Source organism: Mesocricetus auratus, unplaced genomic scaffold (genome assembly GCF_017639785.1).
Source record: "Mesocricetus auratus isolate SY011 unplaced genomic scaffold, BCM_Maur_2.0 Super-Scaffold_100010, whole genome shotgun sequence".
Taxonomy (NCBI): domain Eukaryota; kingdom Metazoa; phylum Chordata; class Mammalia; order Rodentia; family Cricetidae; genus Mesocricetus; species Mesocricetus auratus.
This window is the reverse complement of record NW_024429194.1, coordinates 63994421-64018890: the sequence shown is the minus strand read 5'-3', so window position 1 is coordinate 64018890 and position 24470 is coordinate 63994421. Positions and strand designations below refer to the sequence as shown.

The window sequence follows — 24470 nt, the reverse complement described above, 5'->3', positions numbered from 1 at the left end:
TCCTCTGTTCATAACTGCTGCATATGGGAAATGGTGGTTTCTGAGTATGGTGAGGGTTCCATAAGCTACTGATGCCTCCCTCTGTGAGCCTAGGATCAGCCCTCTCCAGCAGGCAGCCCCTTGCGGGAGACACAGCAAACAACAGAGATGGGATGTTGGACTTCCATCCACTGGAGTGGTACCAGATAGAAACCCAGACTCCAAGGACCCAATTTCTTCTCCACCACATTTGACCTTTCTGGTCTCCACTTCTCCCAGGGAGAATGGGACAATAGACATTAATGCAGGGGTAGCAAGGATTACACATGTTATTCTATATGAAGTGCTCCCTAAGGCTTGAAACATTCCTAATGTCCAATAACTGGTGTCAGTGACTAAAGAGCCAGAGGCTCAGCCATCTCCCCTCCTTCCTCTCCAGTGTGGCCTCCAAATCAGCACATTCCGGTATAGTGGCATCAGATGCTGAGGACAGGGAAGGGGTGGTGACCCTACACACCCAGGCTCTCCCAGACCTCTGCTGATCCCAGAAAAGTGACCATTACAAATAATAGCCACAGTCAATCAAGTGGCTGCCAAGTATAAAACTCAGTAGGAAGCACTTTACAGACTTGATGCCACATCTATTGGAGTTGATTAATTTATCAAATGTTTGTTGGACATATAACCAACTTCTGATGGGAATGGTCCAAAGCGCCCTGCCTCCAAAGAGCTTATTCTTGGTGTCTTTGCCCTACAAAGGCAAGTGTCCCTGAGAGAAACAGCTCACTAGGTTATTATCAAGTCATTTACACGGTAGCCTGAATGAGTTAATCAGATACTGGACATGAGGAATGAAACACCCTGTGTTGATGAGAATGATAATAGAGAAGGAAGCAAGAGTTCTGGACCACCCACAGGAAGGGTGGACCCAGATGGGGTACCAGGATGCTCACATTGTGCTAGAGGGTAAAGGGAGGGAGTAAAGAAAACCAGAATGGAGCCCCAGTTCACCAAGGGTACAAAGGCTCTGCCCCTGCTTTAACTGAGATCTGGAAAGAATTGGGGGCAGGAGAAGACAGACCCCTGCTTCAGGGATCCCAAAGCCTAATGGTGAAGACCTTACTACACACTTGTCCCCAAGCAGGTGGCTCTCTTACAGAACTGACTTTTGAGTGGTGCTCAGCCAGCCTTCAGTGTCTTATGGCCACAGGATTGCTCACCTGTAAAATGGGAAGACCATGAGGTCATAGAATAAAACCCTGAAGATACCAGGGAGATTTGGCTTGGGCATTCAAGGGACAGGCAGGTGGCCTAGCCAATCAGCTTTATCTATGTATTATATTGGTTTATAGTTTGCTCTTTTATTGTGTTAATGAGTAAACTTTAGTTTTCTCTGCATCTGTGCTTCCATGTGTGCAGTGACATTTGTGTCCCATGGCTTTGATTGGTGCATCTGCTGACCTTTCCAGAGGTCTTGGGTCAGCAACTTCTTAAAAGAAAGTCTCTGAAGGAGACTTGAGTCCCCCAGCTGCAGCTTCAGGGTTGGAGAAGGAAATAAACAAAGAGGAGAGGGTTGGGAACTCAACACACACAGGCTGCCTGCAGGAGAGGCTTAGATTCCCATCTTTCAATGGAAGAACAGTTGAACTGACCCCTAAGAAGTAGGGGAAGCATCCCAGGATGCTGAGGGGCAGGTCTTTTGTGAGGGAAAGGCCCACTAGGCTGAAGTGACCATGAGTAGAGGGTGACTTTGGGTACAGAAACTCCAGATCTTAGGCTGTGAGTATGTCAAGGAGTCACCGAAGGCTGTTGGGCCTTGGAGAGCCTAAACGGCACATGTCTGAGGAGGCAGAATGTAGCCCTGTGTGGGTAAGGTTGGGGATAGGAGAGGCTAGAGGCACAGGGAAAGGGGCAGGTAGCTCTCTGAGCAAAGCAATTATCTCCAAAATTAGAGAAAATGAGCTGGGCTATTTGGATGACATCAGCTGGGGTCCTCCCAGCCCTCCTTAGCAGAGGGACCAGGTCATGAGAGTGTTGTCTGTGAATCCCTTTGAGGTCTCTTTGTACTCTTGCATGGGCTCAGGGAGGTAATTCCTGGCCTGAGCCAGATGGAGTGACTTCAGACCCCAGGGTGTGGCCCTAATCAGACCACTTGAGGGGCAGGAGGGGTGCTCAACAAGTTTGTTACTTAAAAGGCCACAGGTGAGCTCACCCCCAAGAACTGGGGTATAAAGGACAGAGGAATGTAGTCTTGGTGGAGAGATACAGCCCTGTCCCCCGCCACCTCCATCAGCTCTCTGGCCGGGACACTTCCTTTGAACATGGTTGACCATCTCCTTTGCCCAACTCCACGCCTTTGGCATAGTGTGTGAACTTGGGACTCTGAGGACCCCATGTCATAGTCTCACCTGGACCACTCATCACCTGTGTAACAGTGAGTAGGGTTTGTACCTTCCTATGCTCCTGTTTCTACATCCCTAGGGAGGGAGACACCAACATCTGGTGCACCTATTCCCCGAGGTGGATGGAAGATACCTTGTAAATAATAATAAAGACGATCATGACTGCAGTAGCTAACACTTAGTCAGGGTTCATTCTGCCAGCCACAGTTTTAAGCACCTCACATACATTAATTCATTTAACCCTCACAACAGCCCTGAAGGCTGGCACTATTATTATCCCCACTTTGTAAATGATGTATTAATGCTCAAGGAAGTTAGGCAATTTCCTTGAGGTTGCATGGCAGGTGAGTAGCTGTACCATGGCTCAGCTCCCGGCTCCCAGCAGAGTGGGTGCAGCCTGTAACCTGGGCCTCTCACAGCCTGGCTTTCTGCAACATAGATGCCTGGAGCAGATACTTGCCCTCCAGGTGTCTCCCACAGCCTCTGGTTTCTGCTCTCTTCTGTAGGTCTGGCTGCTAAACCATAGTGGTGAACACTGAACTATCCAGATCCTGTCCCTTCCACCCCTGAGTGCTCCTGTCTCTAATTCCAATAATCTCATTTTGTGTATTTCCTGTGTATTCTTGCTCGATAATATCCCTGGGAGAGGAGGTAGTGACTCCAGCTGGTAACAGGATGAGTTAATCATTGCCTCCATCCAGCATCCCTGAGACTATGACAGCAGAGGGCCTGAGAGGATGTCCCTTCCCAAATGACTCACTCAGCATTTAGCAAGCAGCCTCTCCTTCCAGGCATCCACCACATATGGGGAAGACACAGCTTGCCTTGGAGGACTTCTCGGTCCAGTAAGCATTCACCTTCTCTGCTGAGTCTGAACAGAGAGAAGTTTCTGGTGGTGGTGGTATTTTGTGCTCACGTTAGCTGGTTGACATAGGTGTTGAGAACTTCAGCAAGACTGGAGTACCTGCTCTAAAGGGCTAGGAAGGTACCTCGGTGGACAAAGTGCTTGCCACACAGTTGTGGACAGCTGAGTTCAGATTCAGAGCACTGGCATGAAAAGCCAGACTGGTGGGGTGTGCCTGCTATCCTAGCACTGGGAAGCAGACATAGGAGGATCTGAGGGCCCTCCTGGCCAGTCAGTACCGCTAAATCCAACTGATAGACTTCAAGTTAAAGGAGAGGCCCTGTCTCAATAAATAAATAGATAAAATATAAAATAAATAGATAAATAAGCAGATAGATAGATAGATAGATAGATAGATAGATAGATAGATAGATAGATAGATAGATAAAAATAAGGTAGAGAACAGTAGAGAAAGATATCAGAAGTTGGACTATGGCCTCCACACACATATGCATGCCTACCTACACACACAAAACTTACAGAAACACACATGAATATGTACATAGGCACACACATAACAAATCCTGATCCAAGCTCCAGGGCCACAGTTCTGGCCGATGAAAGAAATGTTGAAGTTTGTGAGTTGCCATAACTTCAGCTCATCAAGGGCAAACACAGACGCTGGGCTACCAACTGTCCTCCATGGCCACAGCATGAGACACAGGTAGCCAGTTAAATAAGCAGGAAATCCAGTGAGAGATCCTAAGGATGCCTCATTTGGTGGTAGCCAGAGTCCCAGATAGTCATATCCTAGCCATTAAAGACTAGCTCGAACTTCCCTAGGTCAGTTGAATAAAGGCTATGTTTGTCCCTGTGTCCTACTGGCCCTAGACCTAGACAATTTCCCTGTCTATTGCAGATTGCCACTGATGGTGAGGAACTGGGACACAGTTGCTCTCTCCTTTTTACTAATACCTCCACATTCAATATGTACTTTTATTGAAATGAAAATGATAGACCATAAATTTAACCATTTTGGTGAACAATTGCATTCCTGCGTTCCCAGTGGTATAGGCAACCACCTCTTTCTAGTTTCAAAGCATTTCTTCACCCCAAAGAAAGCCCTCCATCCATTGCCAGCAGCCCAATATTTCCACTGTTTCTCTCTATTTGAATTTCCTAATCTGGACACTTCTATGAATGGATCATGCAATGGGGCAATCTCTTTCTCTTTTATTAGCATGATTTTATTCACCCCTCCTCCAGGAATCACTCCCATTGTAACAGCATTTCTTTTTATGAATTAGAGGAAAAATACTCATTGTAAGTATATACCATACCTCAGATTTTGTCATCCATTCATTGATGAAGTTTGGGCTGTGTTGTCTAGTACTGCTCTGAGCATGTACATCACATATGCTGTTGAAATATCTGATTTCAATTCCTTTGCTGGTATCTCTAGGAGCAGACTTACTGGCACATGGAAATCCTTGTATCTATTTATGTGTGTGTGTGTGTGTGTGTGTGTGTGTGTGTGTGTGTGTGTGTGTGTGTGATTTCTCTGTGTCTATGTTATTGTACCACATGAATGCCTGGTGCCTACTGAGGTCAGAAGAGAGAATGGGAGCCCTTAGAACTGAAGGACAGATGGTTGTGAGCCACCGTATGGGGGCTGGGAATGGAACTCGGGTCCTCTGCAAGAGTCACGTGTACTCTTAACCACTGAGTCAACGCTCCAGCCTAATTATTAAGGACCATACAGGGATTTTAACCTCTCTCCCTGGCTTAGTGGCAGTGCTTGGGAGGCAGATCTCTAAGATCTTGAGGCCAGCCTGGTCAACATAGTGAGTTCTAGACTAGGCTGAGCTACATAGTGAGAGCCTGTCTCAAGACAAAACAAAAACACAAAAGGTTCCAACTTCTGGACATCCTCACCAGTATCCGTTAGTTCCTGTTTTTTAATATTATAATCGTCTTAGAAGGTATAAATTATGGATTTGCTTCCCACTTTCTATTGTCTATGTTGAGCCATTTGTATACTTTCTAGATGAAAATTCATTAAAATCCTTTGCATATTTCTTTTTTAAAAACAAACTTGATTATTTTGTATGTATGCCTGATGCTTGTGTGTGTATATATGTATGTGCATGCATGTGTATGTGTGCGTGCACATGAATACAGATGCCTGAAGAGGACAGAGGTGTTGGATCCTCTGGGGGTGGAATTATAGGTAGTGGTGAACCATCTAATGTGGGTGCTGGAAATCAAGTTTGGGTCCTCTGGAAGAGCAATCTTAACTGCTGAGCCAAGTCTTCAGCCCCTTTGCAATTTCTTAGCTGGATGCCCTTGTCTGTTGAGTTGTAAGAGTTCCTTTCATACACTGACTACTAGAACCTACTAGAAAAATGATTTGTAAATATTTTTTGTCCTCCTGCAGGTTGTCTTCTGACTTAATTTCTTACCTCCCCTGCATACTTTTGTTGCTTGAGGCAGGAGTCTTACTGTGAACCCCATGGTGGCCTTGAATTCAGCTTCTCAAATGCAGAGGCAGCAGCACCCACCACTATAGTATGCCTCGCTCTTCCCACTTTATTTTTCCTTTTTTTCATCTTTTGTTCAATACGTGGTCTCTCTGTATAGCACTGACTGTTCTGAACCTCACTCTATAGACCAGGCTGGCCTTGAACTCATGGAGTGCCTACCTTTGCTTTCCAAGTACTGGAATTAAAGGTGTGTGTCACCACCACCCAGTTGCCACTTTCTTACAAACTTACCCTTGTGTTTTCTTCTAGGAGTTTTATAGTTTTAACCATTGCATTTATGTGCTGCATGCATTTGATTCATTTTTGCAGATGATGTGAGAGGCACAAGCGCATGGCTCTGAGTGTTTCTGTCTCTCCCTGAAGCCTGAAGTGGCCTCCTGTGCAGTTCCCTGGGTGGCCTCCAGTTGCCCAACAGGGCTGTGCACACATACATGTGGGTCACATTGTATTTAGACAGTAGAAGATTTGGACAGATTGACAGACAGACAGATGTGCACCCCTGACATTGCTCCAAGATAGTTTATTGCACATTCAGCAGAAATTTAGAGTCTTTAGGCCATGCAAAGGAGGGACAAGATGGTGTCATCCTTCACACAGCAAGTTGGATAGGACCACCCAGAGACAAGATTAAGTCACCTGCTGGACTCAGCTTACAGCAATAGCATCCTAGAGTCATAAAGTCCTGGAGGTCACAGATCCAGAGAGAGGTCTAAGAACCAAACATAGCCATGGTCTTCATAAAGGCCAACATGATCAGCTGCTTTATCGAGGACCTTGACATTCCTTCTCTAAAAGTGCCAATGATTGTGACATACCAGCAAAACATCATGAACCCTGGCTGTCTGCCAGGCTTGAGCTGACTCGTAGGTGTGTGATGTGGGCTAGCTCAATCACTCATATGATGTGGGCTAGTTCAGTCACTCTGAGAGCTTCCCTGTGTGTACCAAAGATGTGGCTTGTGCCTTCTCTGCAGGGTTAGGTGAGAACTAGAGGCAACACATACCAGGCTCCTGACAACCTGGCACACCATAGGTACTTGACAGGTGGAAGAAACTAATGTTGATAATAAAGGTGGTGACCCCATTGTACAACATCACCAAGCCTCTGAATTTGCTTTCCTCATATGCCAAAATAGAGCTGAAGTCACTGTGTCCCAGAGAATCATTCTGAGGATTATGATTTAGAGTATATAAATGTACTCAGGACTTTGAGGTCTGGGACTCTGAACTATTACATGAGCCAACAGAGCTTTTTCAACTTGTGTTTGGTTGTTTTGGACAATAAACTGGGTTGTGGCTGTCCTGCAGTTTTGTCATTGAATTTCCCCTAACTTTAAGTACTGTAGATAAGGCTAAAATGAGTTAAAAATCTCTTCCATGTGACTCTATGAATAGGAGCTTATCGGGGGAATCTCCGAACATGTACATTTTTCCCCTGAACAATCCCGTCACTCTTCAATGGCCTGGCCAGTGGGACAGAGAAAGACTGGCAAAGTCCCACCCATTCTGAGGGCAAAAATGTGGACAATTGAGAATATGACCTCAATGCCCCTCCTTCCTCACCACCTCTTTCTCTCCCCTCTCTCTGGTTGATCATAGTCTCCTTAGCTCAAGAAGACAGTGATAGCTTGAGCTTCCAAAGCCTCCTGCAGACTGAAGGCAAGAAAAGTCAGAAGCCCACATGGGGCCTACTGACATGGGAAGACTGTCTGCGTCACTCAGAACTTAAAGTGGATAGTGGATAGTCAAGTGTAGTAGAGAGTCCTAAAACTCAGGGACGGAGGCTTCAAGGGTGATGGGCATCTCCAGGCAGCAGCAAAGACATTCTTTCTCCAGACACTGAGGTGAGCGGGGCAGTAGATTTATCAAGTGGTCTTCTTGGCCAGGCTACCAACAGCAGTGCTCTTGTTCTGGGAGTCCCTGAGATCTGTTGCTCTTGCTACTCTGGTCTTGGTCTGGCTGTTTCGAGGGGTGCTGGGACTGCCAGTTGCATTGCCAACCCCAAAGTCAGAGGTCATGGAGCTTGGCTGATAACCGTAAGAACCATAGCTGCTGCTGATGACAGCTGAGGAAGAAAGGCCGAGAGTAGGTGTCTGTCAGCAAGTGACCACAACTATGATAACTGCCATCTCTGAAGGTGTTCTGCTTATCCCGGGACAATGTGAAGTCCACGTGCATAGCCAATGCAGTGAGTGAGACCTTGCCATGTGCCTAACCCTGTGTGGGGGCACCATAGAGAACAGATACAGGGCCTGCCTTCTGGGATATCCTGGGGAAGTGACCATTCCCAAGCCTTTCTCCAGACTACTGTCCCAGGAGATGGACAACAAGGGAGATGGGTGTTAATTCAATCACTTTTTCAGGGGACAGAAGGTGGCAAATGTTTCTCTGATGCCAGAGAACATTCACAGGAGGGTAACAGAAACTTCTAGGTGAGGTACCATGGCAATTGGAGGTGCATCAAAGTATCCCATAGCCCCTGCTTCCTCAGCCCATCCCTTCTCTAGGATACTCACAGATGCTCACAGAGGATGGGTTCTCACCAGACATCCTGAAATACAGAAAGTTAAAAGATAAGACCACTCAGGAGGCTGAGGTGGGAGGATCACCATGGTTTTGAGGCCAGCCTGAGCTGCAGAGAAAGACGCTGTTTCAAACAAACAAACCAACGAAATAAAACCTCAGGGATTCAGATGAGCCTTGGTGGGCTCCTGATTTCCTGTGGTTATTTAATTCATTCTTTTAGCAATCTATGAAGATTCTAACCTCCATTCTACAGACGGGGAAATAGAGGCGCAGCATGATCTTCTGGGGCCATATTGCTAGCGTGGGGCAATGGGACAATCTGTCTGTCCCCACAGCTCCATTCGTATCACCACAAAGCCCCCTGTACATGTAGCTGGCCTCTGACATCCCCCTGCAGGAAGCACAGCTGAGTTCACCTGGAAAACCACAGCTGCCCTCTCTCATGGTGTTGCTAACAGTTTTCCTCATCTTCCTCTCTCAAATGTCCCCTCGGCCAGAGAAACCATAGCTTTGCTCCCGTGGCACCACAGCCTTGTCCTCCAGCATCCCCACCTGCACTCCTCGCCCTCCAGCAGCTTGCGGTAGGTGGCGATCTCAATGTCCAGGGCTAGCTTGACACTCATCAGCTCCTGGTGTTCACGCATCATCCGGGCCAGCTCCTCCTTGGCCTGCTGCAGGGCGCCCTCCAGCTCATCCAGCTTGGCCTGGGCATCCTTGAGGGCACAGTCTCCTCGTTGCTCGGCATCAACAATGGCTGTCTCCAGGTTGGAACACTGGGGAATAAAGAACAGAGAGATGGGCAGAACATAAAATACTGTGATTGTTAATATCATGAACCTGATAGAGTCACCCAGGAGACAAGGCTCTCGTTGTGCCTATGAGAGATCATGATTAGATTGGGTCAAGTAGGAAGGCCCACCCTAAACATGAACGGTACCATTGGGTCCTGGATGACCTAAGAAAGCTAACTGAGCTCAGGGATTTACCATTCTTTGCCTCTTAACCACAGATGCAGCTTGACAGCCTGACACCATGCTGGATCATGCTCTCCCACAGCAGCCAAAGCAAGCCCTTTCTCCCTTACATTGGGAGAAATAACTAAGAGAGTGGTAAGGTAGCACAGTAGCTTTGTTATACAGAAGGGACCCAAAGTACAGAAAGGAGTAGCCAGAGCCAGAATCTGCACTTTCCATTGCAGATGAATGTTTAAAGATATTGACTGGGAGATGGCTAAGAAGGTAAAATCGATATTGTCCAAACATGAGGACCTGAGTCAATCCCTAGAACACACATAAAAAGCTAGGTTTGGCCATGTACCTACTTATAACCCAAGAGCTGTGGTTAGGTGTAGAGAAGGGAGAATCACTGGGGCTTACTGACAGCCAGTTTAGCTACACTCACACACATGCTCTCACACACATGCTCACACACACACACACACACACACACACACACACACATCATTTAGGATCTGCTGTCTTCAGGTCAGACCAGTGCAAAGGGAAGGGCCCTGGACACAGGTGGGAGAATCCAGGACTGCATTTGCTGCCGCACCCCTCCTCCAGGGCCATGCCCCACCATGAGGACAGGAATGCAGGGTGGCAACAGAGGATCCTGTCTCACCCCATGCTCCCAGCCACTTGAGAGAAGGAGGCCTAAGGCCTGCTCTCAGAGGGCCACACACAAAAAAGACATCGGACAGGTGTGTTGGACACACACAAACAAACAAAAACAAAAACAAAACTTAAGGCAAGGGGGGAGGACACACTACACAAGTCACTATTCCTTTTCAGCCCAGCTGTCCTATCTGCATAATGGGTAAGCCACAGACAGATGGCGTCCTCCCCATTCCGATGCAGGATGAGAAAGAGGGCTATGGTAGGTTCTAGGACTCTCAAGCCTGGGAGGGAGACCTGCTTCTTCCTCAAGGGCAGCCCTGTGTCTCCATCACACGGGGGCAGCTGTGCCTCTCATTCTTCGCCTGGTCGCTGCCCACCTGCTTCTTCACGTTAGCCACATCACAGCGTATCCTCTGGACCAGCCGGCTCAGCTCCAGCATCTCATTCCTGCTGTGCTTCAGGTTGTCCCCATGGCAGCCAGCCGCCAGCTGCAGCTCCTGAATCTAAAGTGCAGGAGAGAGGAGGATGGGGACGAGACGCAGGAAATGACCAGTCCTGGTAGAGCACACCTACCCCAGGGAGCTTGAGGTGACCCTGAAGTGGAGGTGGTGAAGCCAGTGCCCGGGTGCCCTTCCAGCTCTGACCAAGAAACCCCCTCATCCAGTCCTTCAGGCAGGACCTGCGTGTGACCCAGCTTGCCCCTGTCCTGAGTCCTTTCCCAGAGTAGACAAGGAAGGTACAGTTCCCGTTCATTAAGTCCTCTCCAGTGTGAGAGTTCTGACTCCTCTTTGTCATCCTGTATCTAGAGAGGCATCTCCTAAAGGCCCAGCCTGGCTCTTCTCCTCTCCGGCATTGAAGATGCAGCCTGCCGGCTCTTTCTAGGCTCACCCTCTTCTGCAGAACTTTCCCAGGCACAGGTCAGAGGGGAAGGAAGGCTGGGGACACACATGTCTTTAGATGGGGTTGTAGGTGGGATTGTGGTAGAATGGGGGACTAGTGGCTTTCCTCTACCTATGCCCAGCCCTTCAGGAAGGAGGAAGTGGAATGCCTGTGGACAGGGACAAGGGACAGGAGCGGGCAGTGAGATTCAGTTACACCTGCCATCCTTGCTTGGTGGTGCTATTGTTGAAGTTGGGAGTGGCCCCCAAAAGCCCATGTGTTAATATCTTGGTCCTCAGCTTGGTACTATCGAGATATAAGTACTAGTAAGAAGTTCATGTCACTGGGGACATGCTCTTGAAGGGAATATTAGGAACTGAAGCACCCGGCCACTCTCTCCTACTGTCTCTGCTTCCTGGACGCTGTGAAGTGAGCTGAGCTCCGCCATGATGTCCTGTGTGTCCCCGGACCAAGCATCCACGGACTGAAACCTCTGCAGCCGTGAACCAAAACAAACCTTTGCTGGGCGTAGTTTGATTTTTCTCTCCATTTTGTTACAGAAATGGAAAGTTGACACATTAATTACCCTGAGGGTCTTGCTGCATCAACTGATCTCTTCATCAGATGCTCTTAGAATTCCAGCTGGCTCTTGAGGGCCTTCTAACGCCCTCATGCATAACAGAAAGAAGCTCAGGGCTTCCTCGTCTCTCCCCGCTGACCCCAGCTCTCCCACTACTACTCTGTTCTAATACCTGTGTCCTCCCTCCCTGGGCCACTGCACCGTCATCCCCATAAATCCATCGGCTTTACAACAGCAGTGTCTCAGTCCGTGTCTCCTCCAGGACCAGACGTCTCTCCCTGTTGGATTTGTCCATCCATACTAGTTTGATAGCACTGCCAAGAATTCCTTTCGGACAGAATGCTATTGGTCCCAACTCACACTCAGCATTTCTATGATGTTGGTGGCGGGACCTTCCAGGAAGGAAAGAGGCTCCCCCTGCCTGCCCCACTGGTGCTCACCTTTCTCTGGTACAGTGCCTCAGCTTCAGCCTTGCTCTTTAGGGCAATGTCCTCATAGTGGGCACGGACCTCAGCAATGATGCTGTCAAGGTCCAGATCCCGGTTGTTGTCCATGGACAGGATGACAGAGGTGTCACTGACATGAGTCTGGAGCTGAGCCATCTCCTGAATTGGAGATAGAAGCAGAGTCAGGGCCCCCAGATCATCACCTCTTCTCCATCAGGTTTCTGGGTCGGTGGCCTCTGCCAGAGTTGGTCACGTTAATCTCTGGAAGCACCTTTATCTGAAGTGGCCCTGAGTCCCTCCCAGTGATGTCCCTTTGGGAAGGTCAGGGGCTCTCAGCTGAAGAGAGGCAGAAGTGTGTGGGATAAAAGCGCCCTCACCACATCATACAGACACTTGAGAAACTTGATGTCTTTCTCCAAAGAGTCCACTTTGGCTTGGAGTTCCACCTTGACCGTGTAGGCTGAATCTGCATCCTGCCAAGAGGCCCCATAAGGTCATCAATACGTCCCTCATCACACTAGTCTCCCTGTCTGCTGCTGCCTGACCCTGTAGCCATTTGACTTTCAGCATGCTGATGCAGTCACTCAACATCAATTTTTCACAGACTGACCGAACCTTTGGGAACAGAGGGAGGGAGCAGGACCAGTCTTCCTTTGTTTCACCTAAAGAACACGCAGCCCAGAGAGGCGCTCACATTCCCTCAAGCCACACAGGAAGCTGCACTGAGCCATGTTCTCCTAGTGTCCCCACAATGACTCCCTCCTGTCTTTTCCTATCCAGTTCCTGACTATGTGTCCTTCCTCTCCAACTTGCTGGAAGTCATAACTCTGGTCCCACTTAAATTCAGCCCCTAGACCCCACTCCAGGTGTCCCGGATGAAGTCCTCAGCAGAGTCGCTTAGGGTACAAGTGGGAGAGAGACTGAAGCCCATGGTTGCTTCTAAGTTCTCCTTTTTTGTTTGTCTGTTTGTTTTTTGAGATAGGGTTTCTCTGTGTAGCCCTAGCTGTCCTGGAATTCACTCTGTAGACCAGGCTGGCCTTGAACTCACAGAGATCCACCTACTTCTGCCTCCCATATTCTGGGATTAAAGTGTACACCACCACCACCTAACCTGGGCTTACCTTCTTAAGCAACACGAACTCGTTTTCTGCTGCTGTGCGTCGGGTGATCTCCACCTCATACCTGTGGGAGAGGAGACAAGATGGCAGAGGTTCGCCTGTCTGTCAAGTCACCTCTTTCCACTACAGGGCAAGCCCTGTGGATCCTGGGATCTCTGGGCATTATGATTTTGAGCTTAACCCTGCTTCTGACCTCAGCTCTCTGGCTCTTAGTTGGTAGCGTGGAATGAGTCGATGCCCATCACTGTGGAGCTACCAGCTCCTGTGCTTTCCCAGCCAGAAAGGCCAGCATCCCCTCAAACCATGATCCCAAACAAACCTCTCCTTCCTTAAGCTGCCCTGGCAGGTGCTGGTGACAACGACAGGAAAAGTAACCTATGCCAGAAGTGACTGCCAAGAGGACAGTGGTGTGAGAAGTCATTGGATTTCTTGCAGGAAAATACCCAATGCCTACACAGAATCCTTAACCAGCAACCGAAGCATCCAGAGGGCAGCGAACCCATAGCTGGAGAAGATCACATGAGCTCCTGACCCTGCAGCTTTGGTACATGAACCTTTAGTGGCCTACTCACCTTTTCTTGTAGTCCTCCACCACGTCCCTCATGTTCCTCAGCTCTGAGTCCAGCCTCACCCTGGCCCCAGACAACGTCTCTAGCTGTTTTCGAAGGCCACGGATGTGGGCTTCAAAAATGGGCTCCAGGTTCCTCTTGCAGTTGTTCAGGTCCAGCTGCTGCAGCAGCTCCCACTTGGTCTCCAGCACCTGGTTCTGCTGCTCCAGGAAGCGCACCTGGAACCCAAACCCACAGCCACCTGGAACCATACAGATATTATCATGCCCCATGGATGTACTCCATTGGCTTCCCAAGAGAAAGGGAGTTTTGTAAAACCCTGTGGGTTAGGGTTGAGCCCTAACTATCTACCAGACGTCTTTCCTAGAAGACACCTTGAATAAGTGCATCCCCGGCCTTGGGGACCTCTAGTCACTGAGCGCTTGGACCCAGAGACAGCATTCTAACTTCTTCTGTAGCCTTACCCCGGGCCCAGGAGACATCCCCTTAGGTCTAAATGTGCCTCCCTGTCCTGTGAACCCTGCCTTCTGATTGTTCTCAGGTCTCTCGGTTGTTCACATTCTTAAAAAACAAAATGGGAACACCCTCCACAACTTGACCTTGAGGAAATCACCACTTTTCTCAAAATAAAGCTACCTCTATCCAGTTCCCCACCTTCTCTATAAGATTCCCAAATGAAGCAATCTTCATTTATCCCCCATTCTGGGCACCTTGTAAATCTATTCCATTCCCCTTGAGACGAGCGACCACATGTCCAGGCCCCATCACATCCATCCATTGCCCAGGAAACAGAATTGCTCCTGCTATGGCATCGTTATGTCTTCCTATAAGACCCACCTTGTCGATGAAGGAGGCGAACTTGTCATTCAGAGCCTTGATCTGCTCCCGCTCCTGCGCACGCACCTTCTGGATCTCAGGGTCCAGCTCCACATTGAGTGGGGCCAGCAGACTCTTGTTGACAGTAACATGGTGGATGCCCCCAGGCAGACACATAGATGGACAAGTGGGCCCCAGGGCCACACTGCCAAACATGCTTCTGGCAGAGCCGCTGGTTCGAGTCCCTCCATACCCAGAGCCATGCCCAAAGCTCTGCCCTGTGGCCCTAGCACCGCCACTTGCCACATCGAAGGAAATATGCCGATTCCCTCCAGGACCGCAAAGGCTCCTGCTGCTGAAGCCAGCCCCAACCCTGTGACCAGTTGCCTGGCGAGAAGCCATGCTACCCAGGGGTCTCCTTGGCACCACTGCAGAAAGCACACTGAAGTTGCCCTTGTCACCACCAGACCTGAAGTTGAGTTGTCGACTCATGTTGGAGCAGACGGTGTGATGGAACAGTACACGACACTGAGGCACAAGAAGGCGGCCTCCTTTTATCCCTACGGAGGCCAGGACACTGGAAAGGGGCGTCTCTCCACCACCTTCTTCCCCTGAGGAAGGGCTGGGGCAATTTGCAGAGCACAGATCTCCAAGCCTTTCAGTAACAAAGCCCTTTGATAGAAATGGAATATGCTGCCCTTGCACACTGCAGTGGTCTAATTTGGAGTTTATCTGTTCCCTAATTAGGGACCTGCAGAGTTATCCCCCTCAGCGATCTCTTAGCTTTACTTTTCCAGTGAGGCCGCTTTCCTGCTTATCTACTAAGGCGCAGGATAAATGCCTGTCTTCATCTGAGGGGGATCCTCTGAACCCTCCAGGCTTCTCCTGCCTCCTGCCATCTGATTCTCTTGAGGAACTGGGTACTGAGAAAGGAGAGGACACTGTCCTCCTCACTGATCTAGCTAGATCAAGAAAGAAGGTCCATGGAGTCACCATTCGGGTTATGCTAAGGACCACAGCTGTCCAGCACAAGACAGGCCCCAAGACAGGGTAGAAATGAGAGCCAGCATCAGTCTGACCCCTGACTGTACGAGCACAATGTGGGCTGTCTGTGTTGGGCAGGGAGTGCAAAAAGGTGTGCTTTCAAGACTGAGAAGCCCCTCAGGCAGCCGCCGTCTCCTCTACTGGAATTGTCTCTCCTGGGGTAAGATGTCCATCCTGAGAGCTCAAGCAGGAGCTGGGAAGTAGCTGACCTCTAGCTGTATAGACCATATCCTGAATACAATTAGTCAGAGGTATGAATCCCTAGGTTTCACTCCTGGCCTCCCAGGGCTCTGTTCGGTCAATTCTCTGATCACTTCCAGGATTGCTTAACTTTAGGACAGAGAACATCAGCTCTTGAGAACCCAGGAGTCCTGCTGGAGTTTTAAAGGATCTCAGAGCAGGGTGTCTGGCAGCCACCCTAGCTCAGGGCACTGTCCACTACCTGTGAGCTAGTGCACTGGGGAGGTTTGACAAGCTCTGATTAGGCAGAGAGTGGTAGAATAGCCTCCTCTGAGGAGAGGACCTTGGAGAAGGGGGAGGGACAGCCCTGGGGAAGAGGAAAGAGAAGCAGAGGGGCAGAAGCCACCTCAGACGAGCACACACAGGAATGGTTGTCACATCAGCCCCAAAGCAGGGACAAGTGTTCCCTCTCAGAAGCCCTGCATCCCAGAGTTCCTAGCAGAGCTGGCCTGGAGGCTCGGGGAATCTAACAGAAGGGACGGCTGTACCTGAGGTTTTCTAAGCCAGATTGCAAGGGTAGCAGAGTCAAGCTTTGCTTCCTTTTCTGATGTTGAAATGTCAATACACCATATAAGGTCCTTTACCAGTAGTGACCACTATATGTCCCTGGACTAGAAAGCAGGATCTGTGCCAAGAGGCCCAGGCAGAAGCCCTGGAATAACTGGAGAGCTTTGCAAGCGGTAAACCAAGATGCACAGAGGAGTGGCTGATTCTGACTGGATTTTAGGGGCGTCTGGAAGACGCATGAGTGTAGCAGTGCCTACCATGAGAACGGGACTAGACAAGGGGAGTTGACAGATTACATACAGTAGCAGAAGCAATGGTGGCAACATTAAGGCCAATTGCTGTCGTGGTGGCGGTATAATAGGAAGAGTCAATGTGTGGCTCCCTTCATATGTGTGTGAGGCATTACGCCAAGTGCTACGCGGCATGCTTATTTTAATTGTTTTAAAGACATGGTCTCTCTATCTATGTAGCTGAGATAGATCAGGAACTCTAGATTTTTCTGTTTCACTTCCCCAAGTGCTAGAATTGCAGGCCTGTGCAGCCACACCCGATGAGGAAAATCTAATTAATCCGTGCATTACTGCTTGCATTTAAGGAAACAGAGGTTCGGGGACATTAGTCTTGCCCAGGATCACTCAGCTAGTAAGTCAGAGATGGTACTCAGGTTCAAGAGCATCTGCTTTCAAAGCCCATGCAGTACATGATCGAGATGATAGTTAGAGACAAAAACACAGATTCCTGTGTATGTGGCAGGCACTGCAGAGACCCCCATGAGACAAGTGTGGTATGAAGGGAAAGGGAAGCTGCAATGGATTCTGGGTATTCAAGATTAGACATTATTCTAGTGTTCAGAGAGAACGTCGGCCAAAATAGGGATGAGCACACAGAAGGAAAAGATTCACCTTCATATTAGAGGCTGTTTGTCAGTTTTAGAACCCACCATGCTTGCCTCTCATCTGTAGCCCCAAAGGGCAATAACCCTGATTCCAACTGAAATTCCTAGGATGGGTTTTACAAGTTCACTGCCTGGCAGAGTGTGAGCCCCAGTCTGATAGGAAAGCTAGACTTCCTACTGGAGCCCTCAAAATGGAGCCCTGGCAAAGCAGTACATGCTTGAGAAGACGGGTTGCTGATGAACATGCTGCAGAAGAGATGCATTTGTCAATGGCGTGCTCAGCCACAAATGTATATCACAGCCTTTCTCTGAGGCTCAGGGACCCTCATGGAGGAAGAGAGCAGGACGATTACAACAGTGAGAGGTCAGAGAGGACCAGAGCAAAACAATGCCTTCTGAATATGATGGGATGGCTACGTTCAAGAACCCACAGCAGCTGGGATTGCCTGCCCAAGATCAAGTCTTTCAACATTCTAGCTTTGGGTGGGAAGAGCCCAAACTCCTGACTAAGAGCTATGGACAGTTGGGTTTCTGGGGCCTGTCCAGAGGTATTCAGTTTTCTTCAAGGGCATGACTCCTGAATGGCTCCACGCCCACGTGTGTGTCGGTAGTCAATTGTTGTAAAAATGAAGTTGATTGTTATCAAAATAATGACATTAAGTTGGGGGATTAGGTTGTGAGGTTAGATTAGGGAGGAGTTAGAGTGAATGTTATCAAAGTACATTGCATAAAATTCTCGAAGAATTGATTTTTAAAAAGAAAGAAAGAAAACTGAAGAATGAGTGCGCCCACCCACACCCCTCAAAGCAGCAGGCTGTGGGGTTAGGAAGGGAATCTGGGGTCCTGACACCCTTCGTGTTCATTCCCAAGGAAGTCCTGAGCACCCCCCACCCCGTGTGCAGGCCACACCTGACTGGTCAACAAGGATGTGATGGTAAAGGGAGAGGTAGAAGAGACAGCAGTGGTATGATTCATCTCACTTGGGGCCATTGACTCCTTCTCTGTCATTGCCATTGTTATCGGTGTGTGTGTGTGTGTGTGTGTGTGTGTGTGTGTGTGTGTGTGTCTAGGACAGACACACTTTGTCTGAGTAGAGACAGAGGTGCCCTCCTGACTCCTAGGAGATGCAGTGCTGGAATTATCTTTGGCCTAAGGATCTCCTCTAGCCATACCCTGTGCCATGTTGGCTATCCTTCAGTTACTCACGGCTATCCACACCCCTCTGTAAGTTCATTGGAGCAGTAAGTATCTAAAGCCTGGAAGACTGATTTGGCTAATGGGTATGGAACTGAGAAACTACTGTGTGCACACTATATATTAGATTCAAGAGGAGCTATTCAAGCTGGAGGCTACAGAAGAGATATAAGTGGAATGTGTTCTGTGATAGTTGTTGTAGTTTATCTCCACCTGCCTGTGTCTGTCCCGGAGACCACATACACTCACACACACACACACACACACACACACACACACACACACACACACTAACAATGATTATATGATGATGACAAGCAAGATCTATTTGTCCCAGACAGGGAAGGAGCCAACAACCCAAAGTGAGAGTTCGTCAAGTCTAGCTTGGCAAACAAGTAGGTGTACTGGGGTTCCTATTGGAAATACAGGTAATTTGTACAACTGAAAAGTCCCCAGCACAGTCCTTTGCTTCCTCTTATGTAGTAGCAGCTGGAATACCAGGGGTAAGAAGACCAGATAATGATCTCATGAAGGTGTCAATGTATCTCAAGGGTCTTCTGTCATGGGTTTTGTGACCACCCTCTCCCTCTGAGAAAAAGTCAATAGTTCTGATTTCCTGAGGGTTCCCATGGGTCATCACAGCTGCTCTGCATCAGGATGGCGAAGGTCATGTCACTGGGAAGAAACAGTACACTATGTAGCTATTGTTAAAATTTGGGTTCTTTTAAATAATTACTTTGAAGTGTGCTTTTTGCATGTTACATATCTTTACTAGCAGAACAGAAGTTGGGGTTTCTGGTATGGATTGGAACCTAGAAGGCTGGATAGTTGGGCAGGTGCAGGGAGTAGTCTGTTCAAGTAGATCCTTTCTCCCTGTAGGCAGTGTGGAATCACACTAGGATCTCCAGGAGCAACCTCACAGAGCCTGTATTGTAAGTAGACTCCTCATTGCCCGAGAACTTCAGGAGACACAGGGACCCTAAAAAGTTCCAAAGAACTTTCCATCCATCGTATTATAATCTGTCACCATGTTGATACAGAATATTCTGGGAAAGCAAAAATCCAATCCGGAAAGCACATCACACCAGAGAAAAATAGAAAGGAGTACCAAATGGGACAGCATAACAGCCCAAATGGATGAAGCTGAGGTCATGTCTGTCTGCTTTGCAGGGGGTAATGAAGGTAATGTTTCCCTGACCCTTTGATCTACTGACTGCCCCTGCCCCTGAAATAGCCACCCTGGGATTCTGTAGACCAAGGTCATTTGTGGAGAGAGGAAGAAACTTGAAAGATTCTGAGATACCTGGAGCAATGTGAGGATGAACCAGCGGGAGAAGACCTGATGCTCAGTCTCTCGCTGTCCCTTACCAAATGAGCGAAATGCTGACACCCAGTCCCACTGCTGTCCTCAGCAGGAAGGACCACATTTCTCCCCACATCAGGGAGCGTCTTCAAGAGAAGGCATCCTCTCTCCCATTGCCTCCATGCTCCCTCCCCTAGCTCATCACCTTCCTGACATGAGCTTCTTTAGCTGCCGTAGGATTCAATCCCGTCTGCAAAGGAGTGAGTATCAGAGAGGCGCATGATCTGGGGCTCTCCAGCCAGGTGGACGAGGGCACAGTGAGCAGGAACCCTGGGTACAGATCAGACAAGGGTACCGGGACTGCCTCAGTATTGCTCTGTAGAGTAAAAACTACCTAGCTCAGCCAAGTGTGAGGCATCGTCCTGGACGTCGGACTTTCCGGAGCTATCTCCTGGGAAAGTTCTCAGTGTTGATCATCTGAACATACCCACTCTGTTGCAGAGGAAAGCCCTTAACTCTTGAAGGAAGAGTAGAAAGGTTTCTTTCCCACGCTTACCCCAAGGGTGCTGTAGAAAGTTCTGAGAGAATGGGGGTGAGAAGATCACTAGGTTTCAGGTCACAGCTTCCCTTTTTTGGTGCACTTTTTTGTAAGTAGGGGCATACTACACAGTGTTTGCACTCACATGGCCATGAGAAATAGGAATCTTGATCATGGTGACCACCTGACTGGGATGTCACTCAGCCCAGCGTCTGTAACAGAATGCTCACCCAAGCTCACCAGGGCTCTGGGTCAGGAACCTTGCGGCCACTCTGGCTCTATGGACTCATTTCCCAGGCTGGATATATTTGGCTTCAGCAAATCCTGCCCTAAGTCTCACTAAGGTCCTTCTAGTTTTCTTCTCCCTTCCCACTCCTGTTCCTACTTCCAAGGCCTCAACCACTAGACAGGCCCCTTGGGCTCTATTGTAAACCAAACACGCTTAGTTCTCTCCTCGCTTCTTTAAGAAAAGCTCTCCGAGGCCTGTGCAACCCCACCCACCACCTGCCCAGTCATCACAGGCCTTTTCCTCCAAGCTCATAAGCTCTCAGGTATGTCCAGGCAAGTGTAGTCTTGCTCTGAGAAAGATGAGATTTCTTCCCCTTGCTTATTCCAAAATACTGTAGGGCCCCCATTCAGGTACTGGTTCATCTATTTCTTTGTCCCACAATCCCTCCACCCTCAGCCACTTGGGGAGATGTGTGTAAGATCCTTTCTGACACTGGCCTTCATAAAGAAGCTATGGTGTGATTCTTTTTCAAAGAGGAACAAAAGGGCTGGGGGGAGAACACCTCTTTTGATCGTGTCTGGGAAGCCTGATGCCCCATCCACCTCTTCCTCCGCCCATTTGCAGAGTAAACAAGCCTGGCTCTGCTGTGGGCTGTAATTAAGCCAAGTCATCACTAATGACATGCTCTCTATCTCCCACCATCCCTGTCCAAACAGGAAGGAGAAGTTCTGCCCCATCTCATCCCTAGGGAGCCCCTGGGGTGGTGGGCCAGGCCTGTGGTGACACGTGCCTCGGGTGTAGAAGGAATGGCCAGCCCCCTCTCTGGGTCAACATTATAACTAAGCCTGCCAGACCTGGAGATGGAATCGGGAAGGGGATGGGAGCTGGGGAGACACGCCTGGGTAGGGCCAAGGTACTGGGTACCAGATGATACAAGACAAAGTGAGAACTGGGGGAAAACACAAAAGTAGGATGTCAAGGGTGTTGGGGAGAGGGCGTCTGAAAAAGCTTGCTCAGTGAGTAGCTGAGACGGAAGAAGGGGGCTGCACACCAAGGCTGGTGACAGAAGGTGAAGGAAGTCCTCGGAATTCTTAGACACGTACATCTGCCCAGTCAGGGACTGGAAGGACAGTTCAAGGGCTGACTTCGGGGGAAACCCCCTGTACCTGTACAGCGAGGAACCCAAGCCCCATCCCCACAGAAGAAAACCGGCCATAGAATTAGAGACTGGAGCACATAGTGCAACTGAAACTCTGGCCACAACATCAGCTCCTCCCACTGTAGCCTGGAAAATTCTACCCACCCTTCCAGCAGAAGCGGCTGGGGAAGCAGACACCAGGGAACCAAGTCTCCACCTCCCTGGCAATTGGGGAGGGGGGCAAGGAGGCAAGTGGAGTTTTATGGCTGAGCTGTGCCACCCACTAGCAGATTAGGAGGAGGCTTGTAAAGTGGGTCAGGAGGTAGCAGAGCTGAGGGAGAATGACACCTGCCAGGGACCAAGGAGACTGGAAGTAAGAACCAGTGAACTCCAGGTCTGGGGCACTCTAGTTTCCTAAATAGTGAAGAAGAGCAGGGGGCAGCGGAAATAAGCCAAGGATAGTTCTTGGGGGAGCCAGGAGCCATGGGAAAGAGCCTTCTGGGGGCTGAGGAGAAGGCAGTGGGACCAGAGTGGAGCAGGGACTGGAATGAAGCTAGCCCGGTAGGCACACCTTGGTGAAACGCGGAACTACCACTTGCCCGGGGCTCGCAGGCACTAGTTACTGGATTCAGCACTTTGAACATTTTAACTCATTTCACTCTCTCACCAATCCTTTCTGTTTTTCCCACCATAAACATGAACAAACAAACAAAAGGCAGGCAGACCGAGCTGCCCATGTCGGTCATTAGTAGCAACAGAAACAAAAATGCCAGGAGTCAAATCCACCGATGGCTGGCTGTAGTGTGTCTTTCCACCCGAGTGACGCGCCTGTCCCTTCCAGCCCAGCACATTGCAGTTAAGGTCCAGATCTGACTTTTGTCTCCCACTTGGTGCTTCATCTGTAGTTCCAGCTAGACAGACCCCGGAGATCTAGATCTAAAATCCCATGTCTTGTGAGGACGGATGGTGGGAAGCATGAATAAGGGTTCGAGCCATGAGTCTCCTAAGGGAGGTCACTGGGTGTGGTGTGGACACTTCACCAGGCAGGAGGAGTTAGGGAGGCCCCTCAGCCCTATGGTGGTGTTGGAAGTAGCTGCCAAGTAAGAGTATAAAGACAGGCAGGCAGACAGACAGACAGACAGTGCAAAATAATTGTCCTTCACTCAGTCATCACCCTGCAGGTAGCTGAAGTGATTGAGTCCTGGGGAACCCACAGAGTCTTTACAAAGCTCCCCCTCATAGCCTTCTACACCCCCTCCAGGAAGCCTTCTAGGGTTGTCTATGCACAGCTCTGCCATGCACTAACCATGTCTTGTCAGGACTCCTAGACCCTAGACTTGTCTGCTTTGAGAGACAGTTATTCAAAGGTTGCCCTTGTAGCCAGGGTTGGGTCTTGCATGCAGTGCCAGAGGGGCTTGGAGGAGGGAATGTTGTGAGTGACAGACCACCCACACTCCCAGGACCTCTGACACAGCACCAAGATTCTCAGGCAACTGCTGACGAAAAGCTGTGCGAAGGAATGGCTAGCTACCAAAGGTGAGGAGGATCGGAAAGAGGGGCTGCCTCCTTTCTCCTTCTGTGAGAGGAGAGGGAGGGAGGAGACGGGAGACGGGGCCCTGGCAACTCAGAGTTTGGGATCAGTCTAGGCATGCCAGGGAGCGCACCTTCTCCAAAGAGGCACTGGGCTCATCCAGGATTATCCCCCAGCTTCTCTGTAGTATTTTCTCAGGGCCACAGTAGGCTCAGTACCGGGGGCTGCTGGCAGAGGGCAGTGTGTGCACAGGTTAGAGGTATCAGAAGGATTTGCACCTCCTTGATGGGTGGGGTGAATGCACTTGAGACAGATCCTAAGTTTCACAGCCTAAGTCTGACTCTGCCAGGTCCTGTTGCTGCCACACTCCTGGGACCTGACCAGCCAATACACATCTTACAGAGATACACACACACACACACACACACACACACACGCACGCACGCACGCACGCACGCACACAAAGTAAATATAGTCATGTGGACAGGATGTAGTGCTGTGTGCCTGGATCCCAGCATTCTGGGGACAGAGACAGGAGGATCATGGCAAGTCAAAGGCCAGCTACATAGAGTGTTACAAGCTAGACAGTGTCACTCAGCAAGACTCTCTCCAAACAAAGTTACCAACCAATCAGATCCTGCAATGACACACTGCATGTTCAGGTCAGCAAGCAGCAATCTATATGACCGGGTCCCTTAGGGGGATAACAAAGCTGAAAATTTCCTGTCACTTTATGAAGCTCCAGCTATCATAGCACAGGGTAGGAGCCGAGTGTTCATAGTAAGGCTATAGTATACACACATACAGCGCTGCCAGGTGTAAAAAACTGTAGCTCACACACTTCGCTGAGCAGCAGCAATATTTGACAAGACAATAAATGGCTATGCTACTGGTTTCTGCACTGCAGAGTGTATGCCTGCTGCTCGCCCACTGCGGTACCCTAGAAGCAGCTGTGTATACCTTATGTCTAACACATCTCTTTGTGGTGTCAACTGGCCACATAATAAGGGTTGAGCTGCACTGTCCAGGTGGGTGTAAGCACACCCCCATGTTTGCTCAGTGACATAATCACATAGCAACACTTTTCTCTAAAGTGCTTCTTATTACACAATGCACAACTGTGATCATAACAGCAGCAAGGTGTCCTCCATGGCAAGCTCTCTGACAAGTAAGGCTGTGTTGGAACTAGGAGCACAGACGCCAGAACCTCATGGGTTTCAATGCCCACCTACGCCCCTCCTTGACAAGTGATCCCTGGTGAGATATTTAACCTCCATCCGCTGAACCCCAATACTCCCAGAGATGGACAGTGTGACAGTAACGTTTTTATTATTAGCAATGACACATGCCAGTTTTCAGGAGAATTAACCACACTGCCAGGTAGAAAAATGCTCCAGCAGGGCTGAGATGAGTAACTGGCATACAGAAAGCAAAAGGCTAGTTAAGGTTAAGCCTGTTTTACAAGGGCACAGTTTTGCACTGGGCCATAACTGGCAATTAAAAGGACCAAACTTCAAAGCCAGAATGCTAG

The 24470-nt window shown here is 49.3% G+C and overlaps 1 protein-coding gene and 1 long non-coding RNA gene across 3 annotated transcripts; one reads left to right on the top strand and one right to left on the bottom strand.

Moving 5' to 3' along the window:
- Window positions 1-6270: 6270 nt before the first annotated feature.
- Window positions 6271-14812, bottom strand: LOC101836004 (keratin, type II cytoskeletal 74). The gene is made up of 9 exons (XM_005067283.2): window positions 14342-14812; window positions 13508-13722; window positions 12939-12999; window positions 12195-12290; window positions 11812-11976; window positions 10290-10415; window positions 8846-9066; window positions 8284-8318; window positions 6271-7832 (listed from the first exon to the last, which is right to left on the bottom strand). Exons 1-9 carry the CDS (start codon window positions 14810-14812, stop codon window positions 7633-7635), a joined length of 1590 nt encoding a protein of 529 aa, XP_005067340.1. The 3' UTR covers window positions 6271-7632.
- LOC121142860 lies at window positions 9884-11590 on the top strand. Of its 2 annotated transcripts, XR_005879974.1 has the most exons (5): window positions 9884-9995; window positions 10087-10171; window positions 10307-10470; window positions 10719-10829; window positions 11352-11590. It is a non-coding gene; the product is annotated as an uncharacterized LOC121142860 (long non-coding RNA). The 2 variants fall into 2 exon arrangements; XR_005879973.1 differs by having other exon boundaries at window positions 10087-10470.
- Window positions 14813-24470: the final 9658 nt, after the last annotated feature.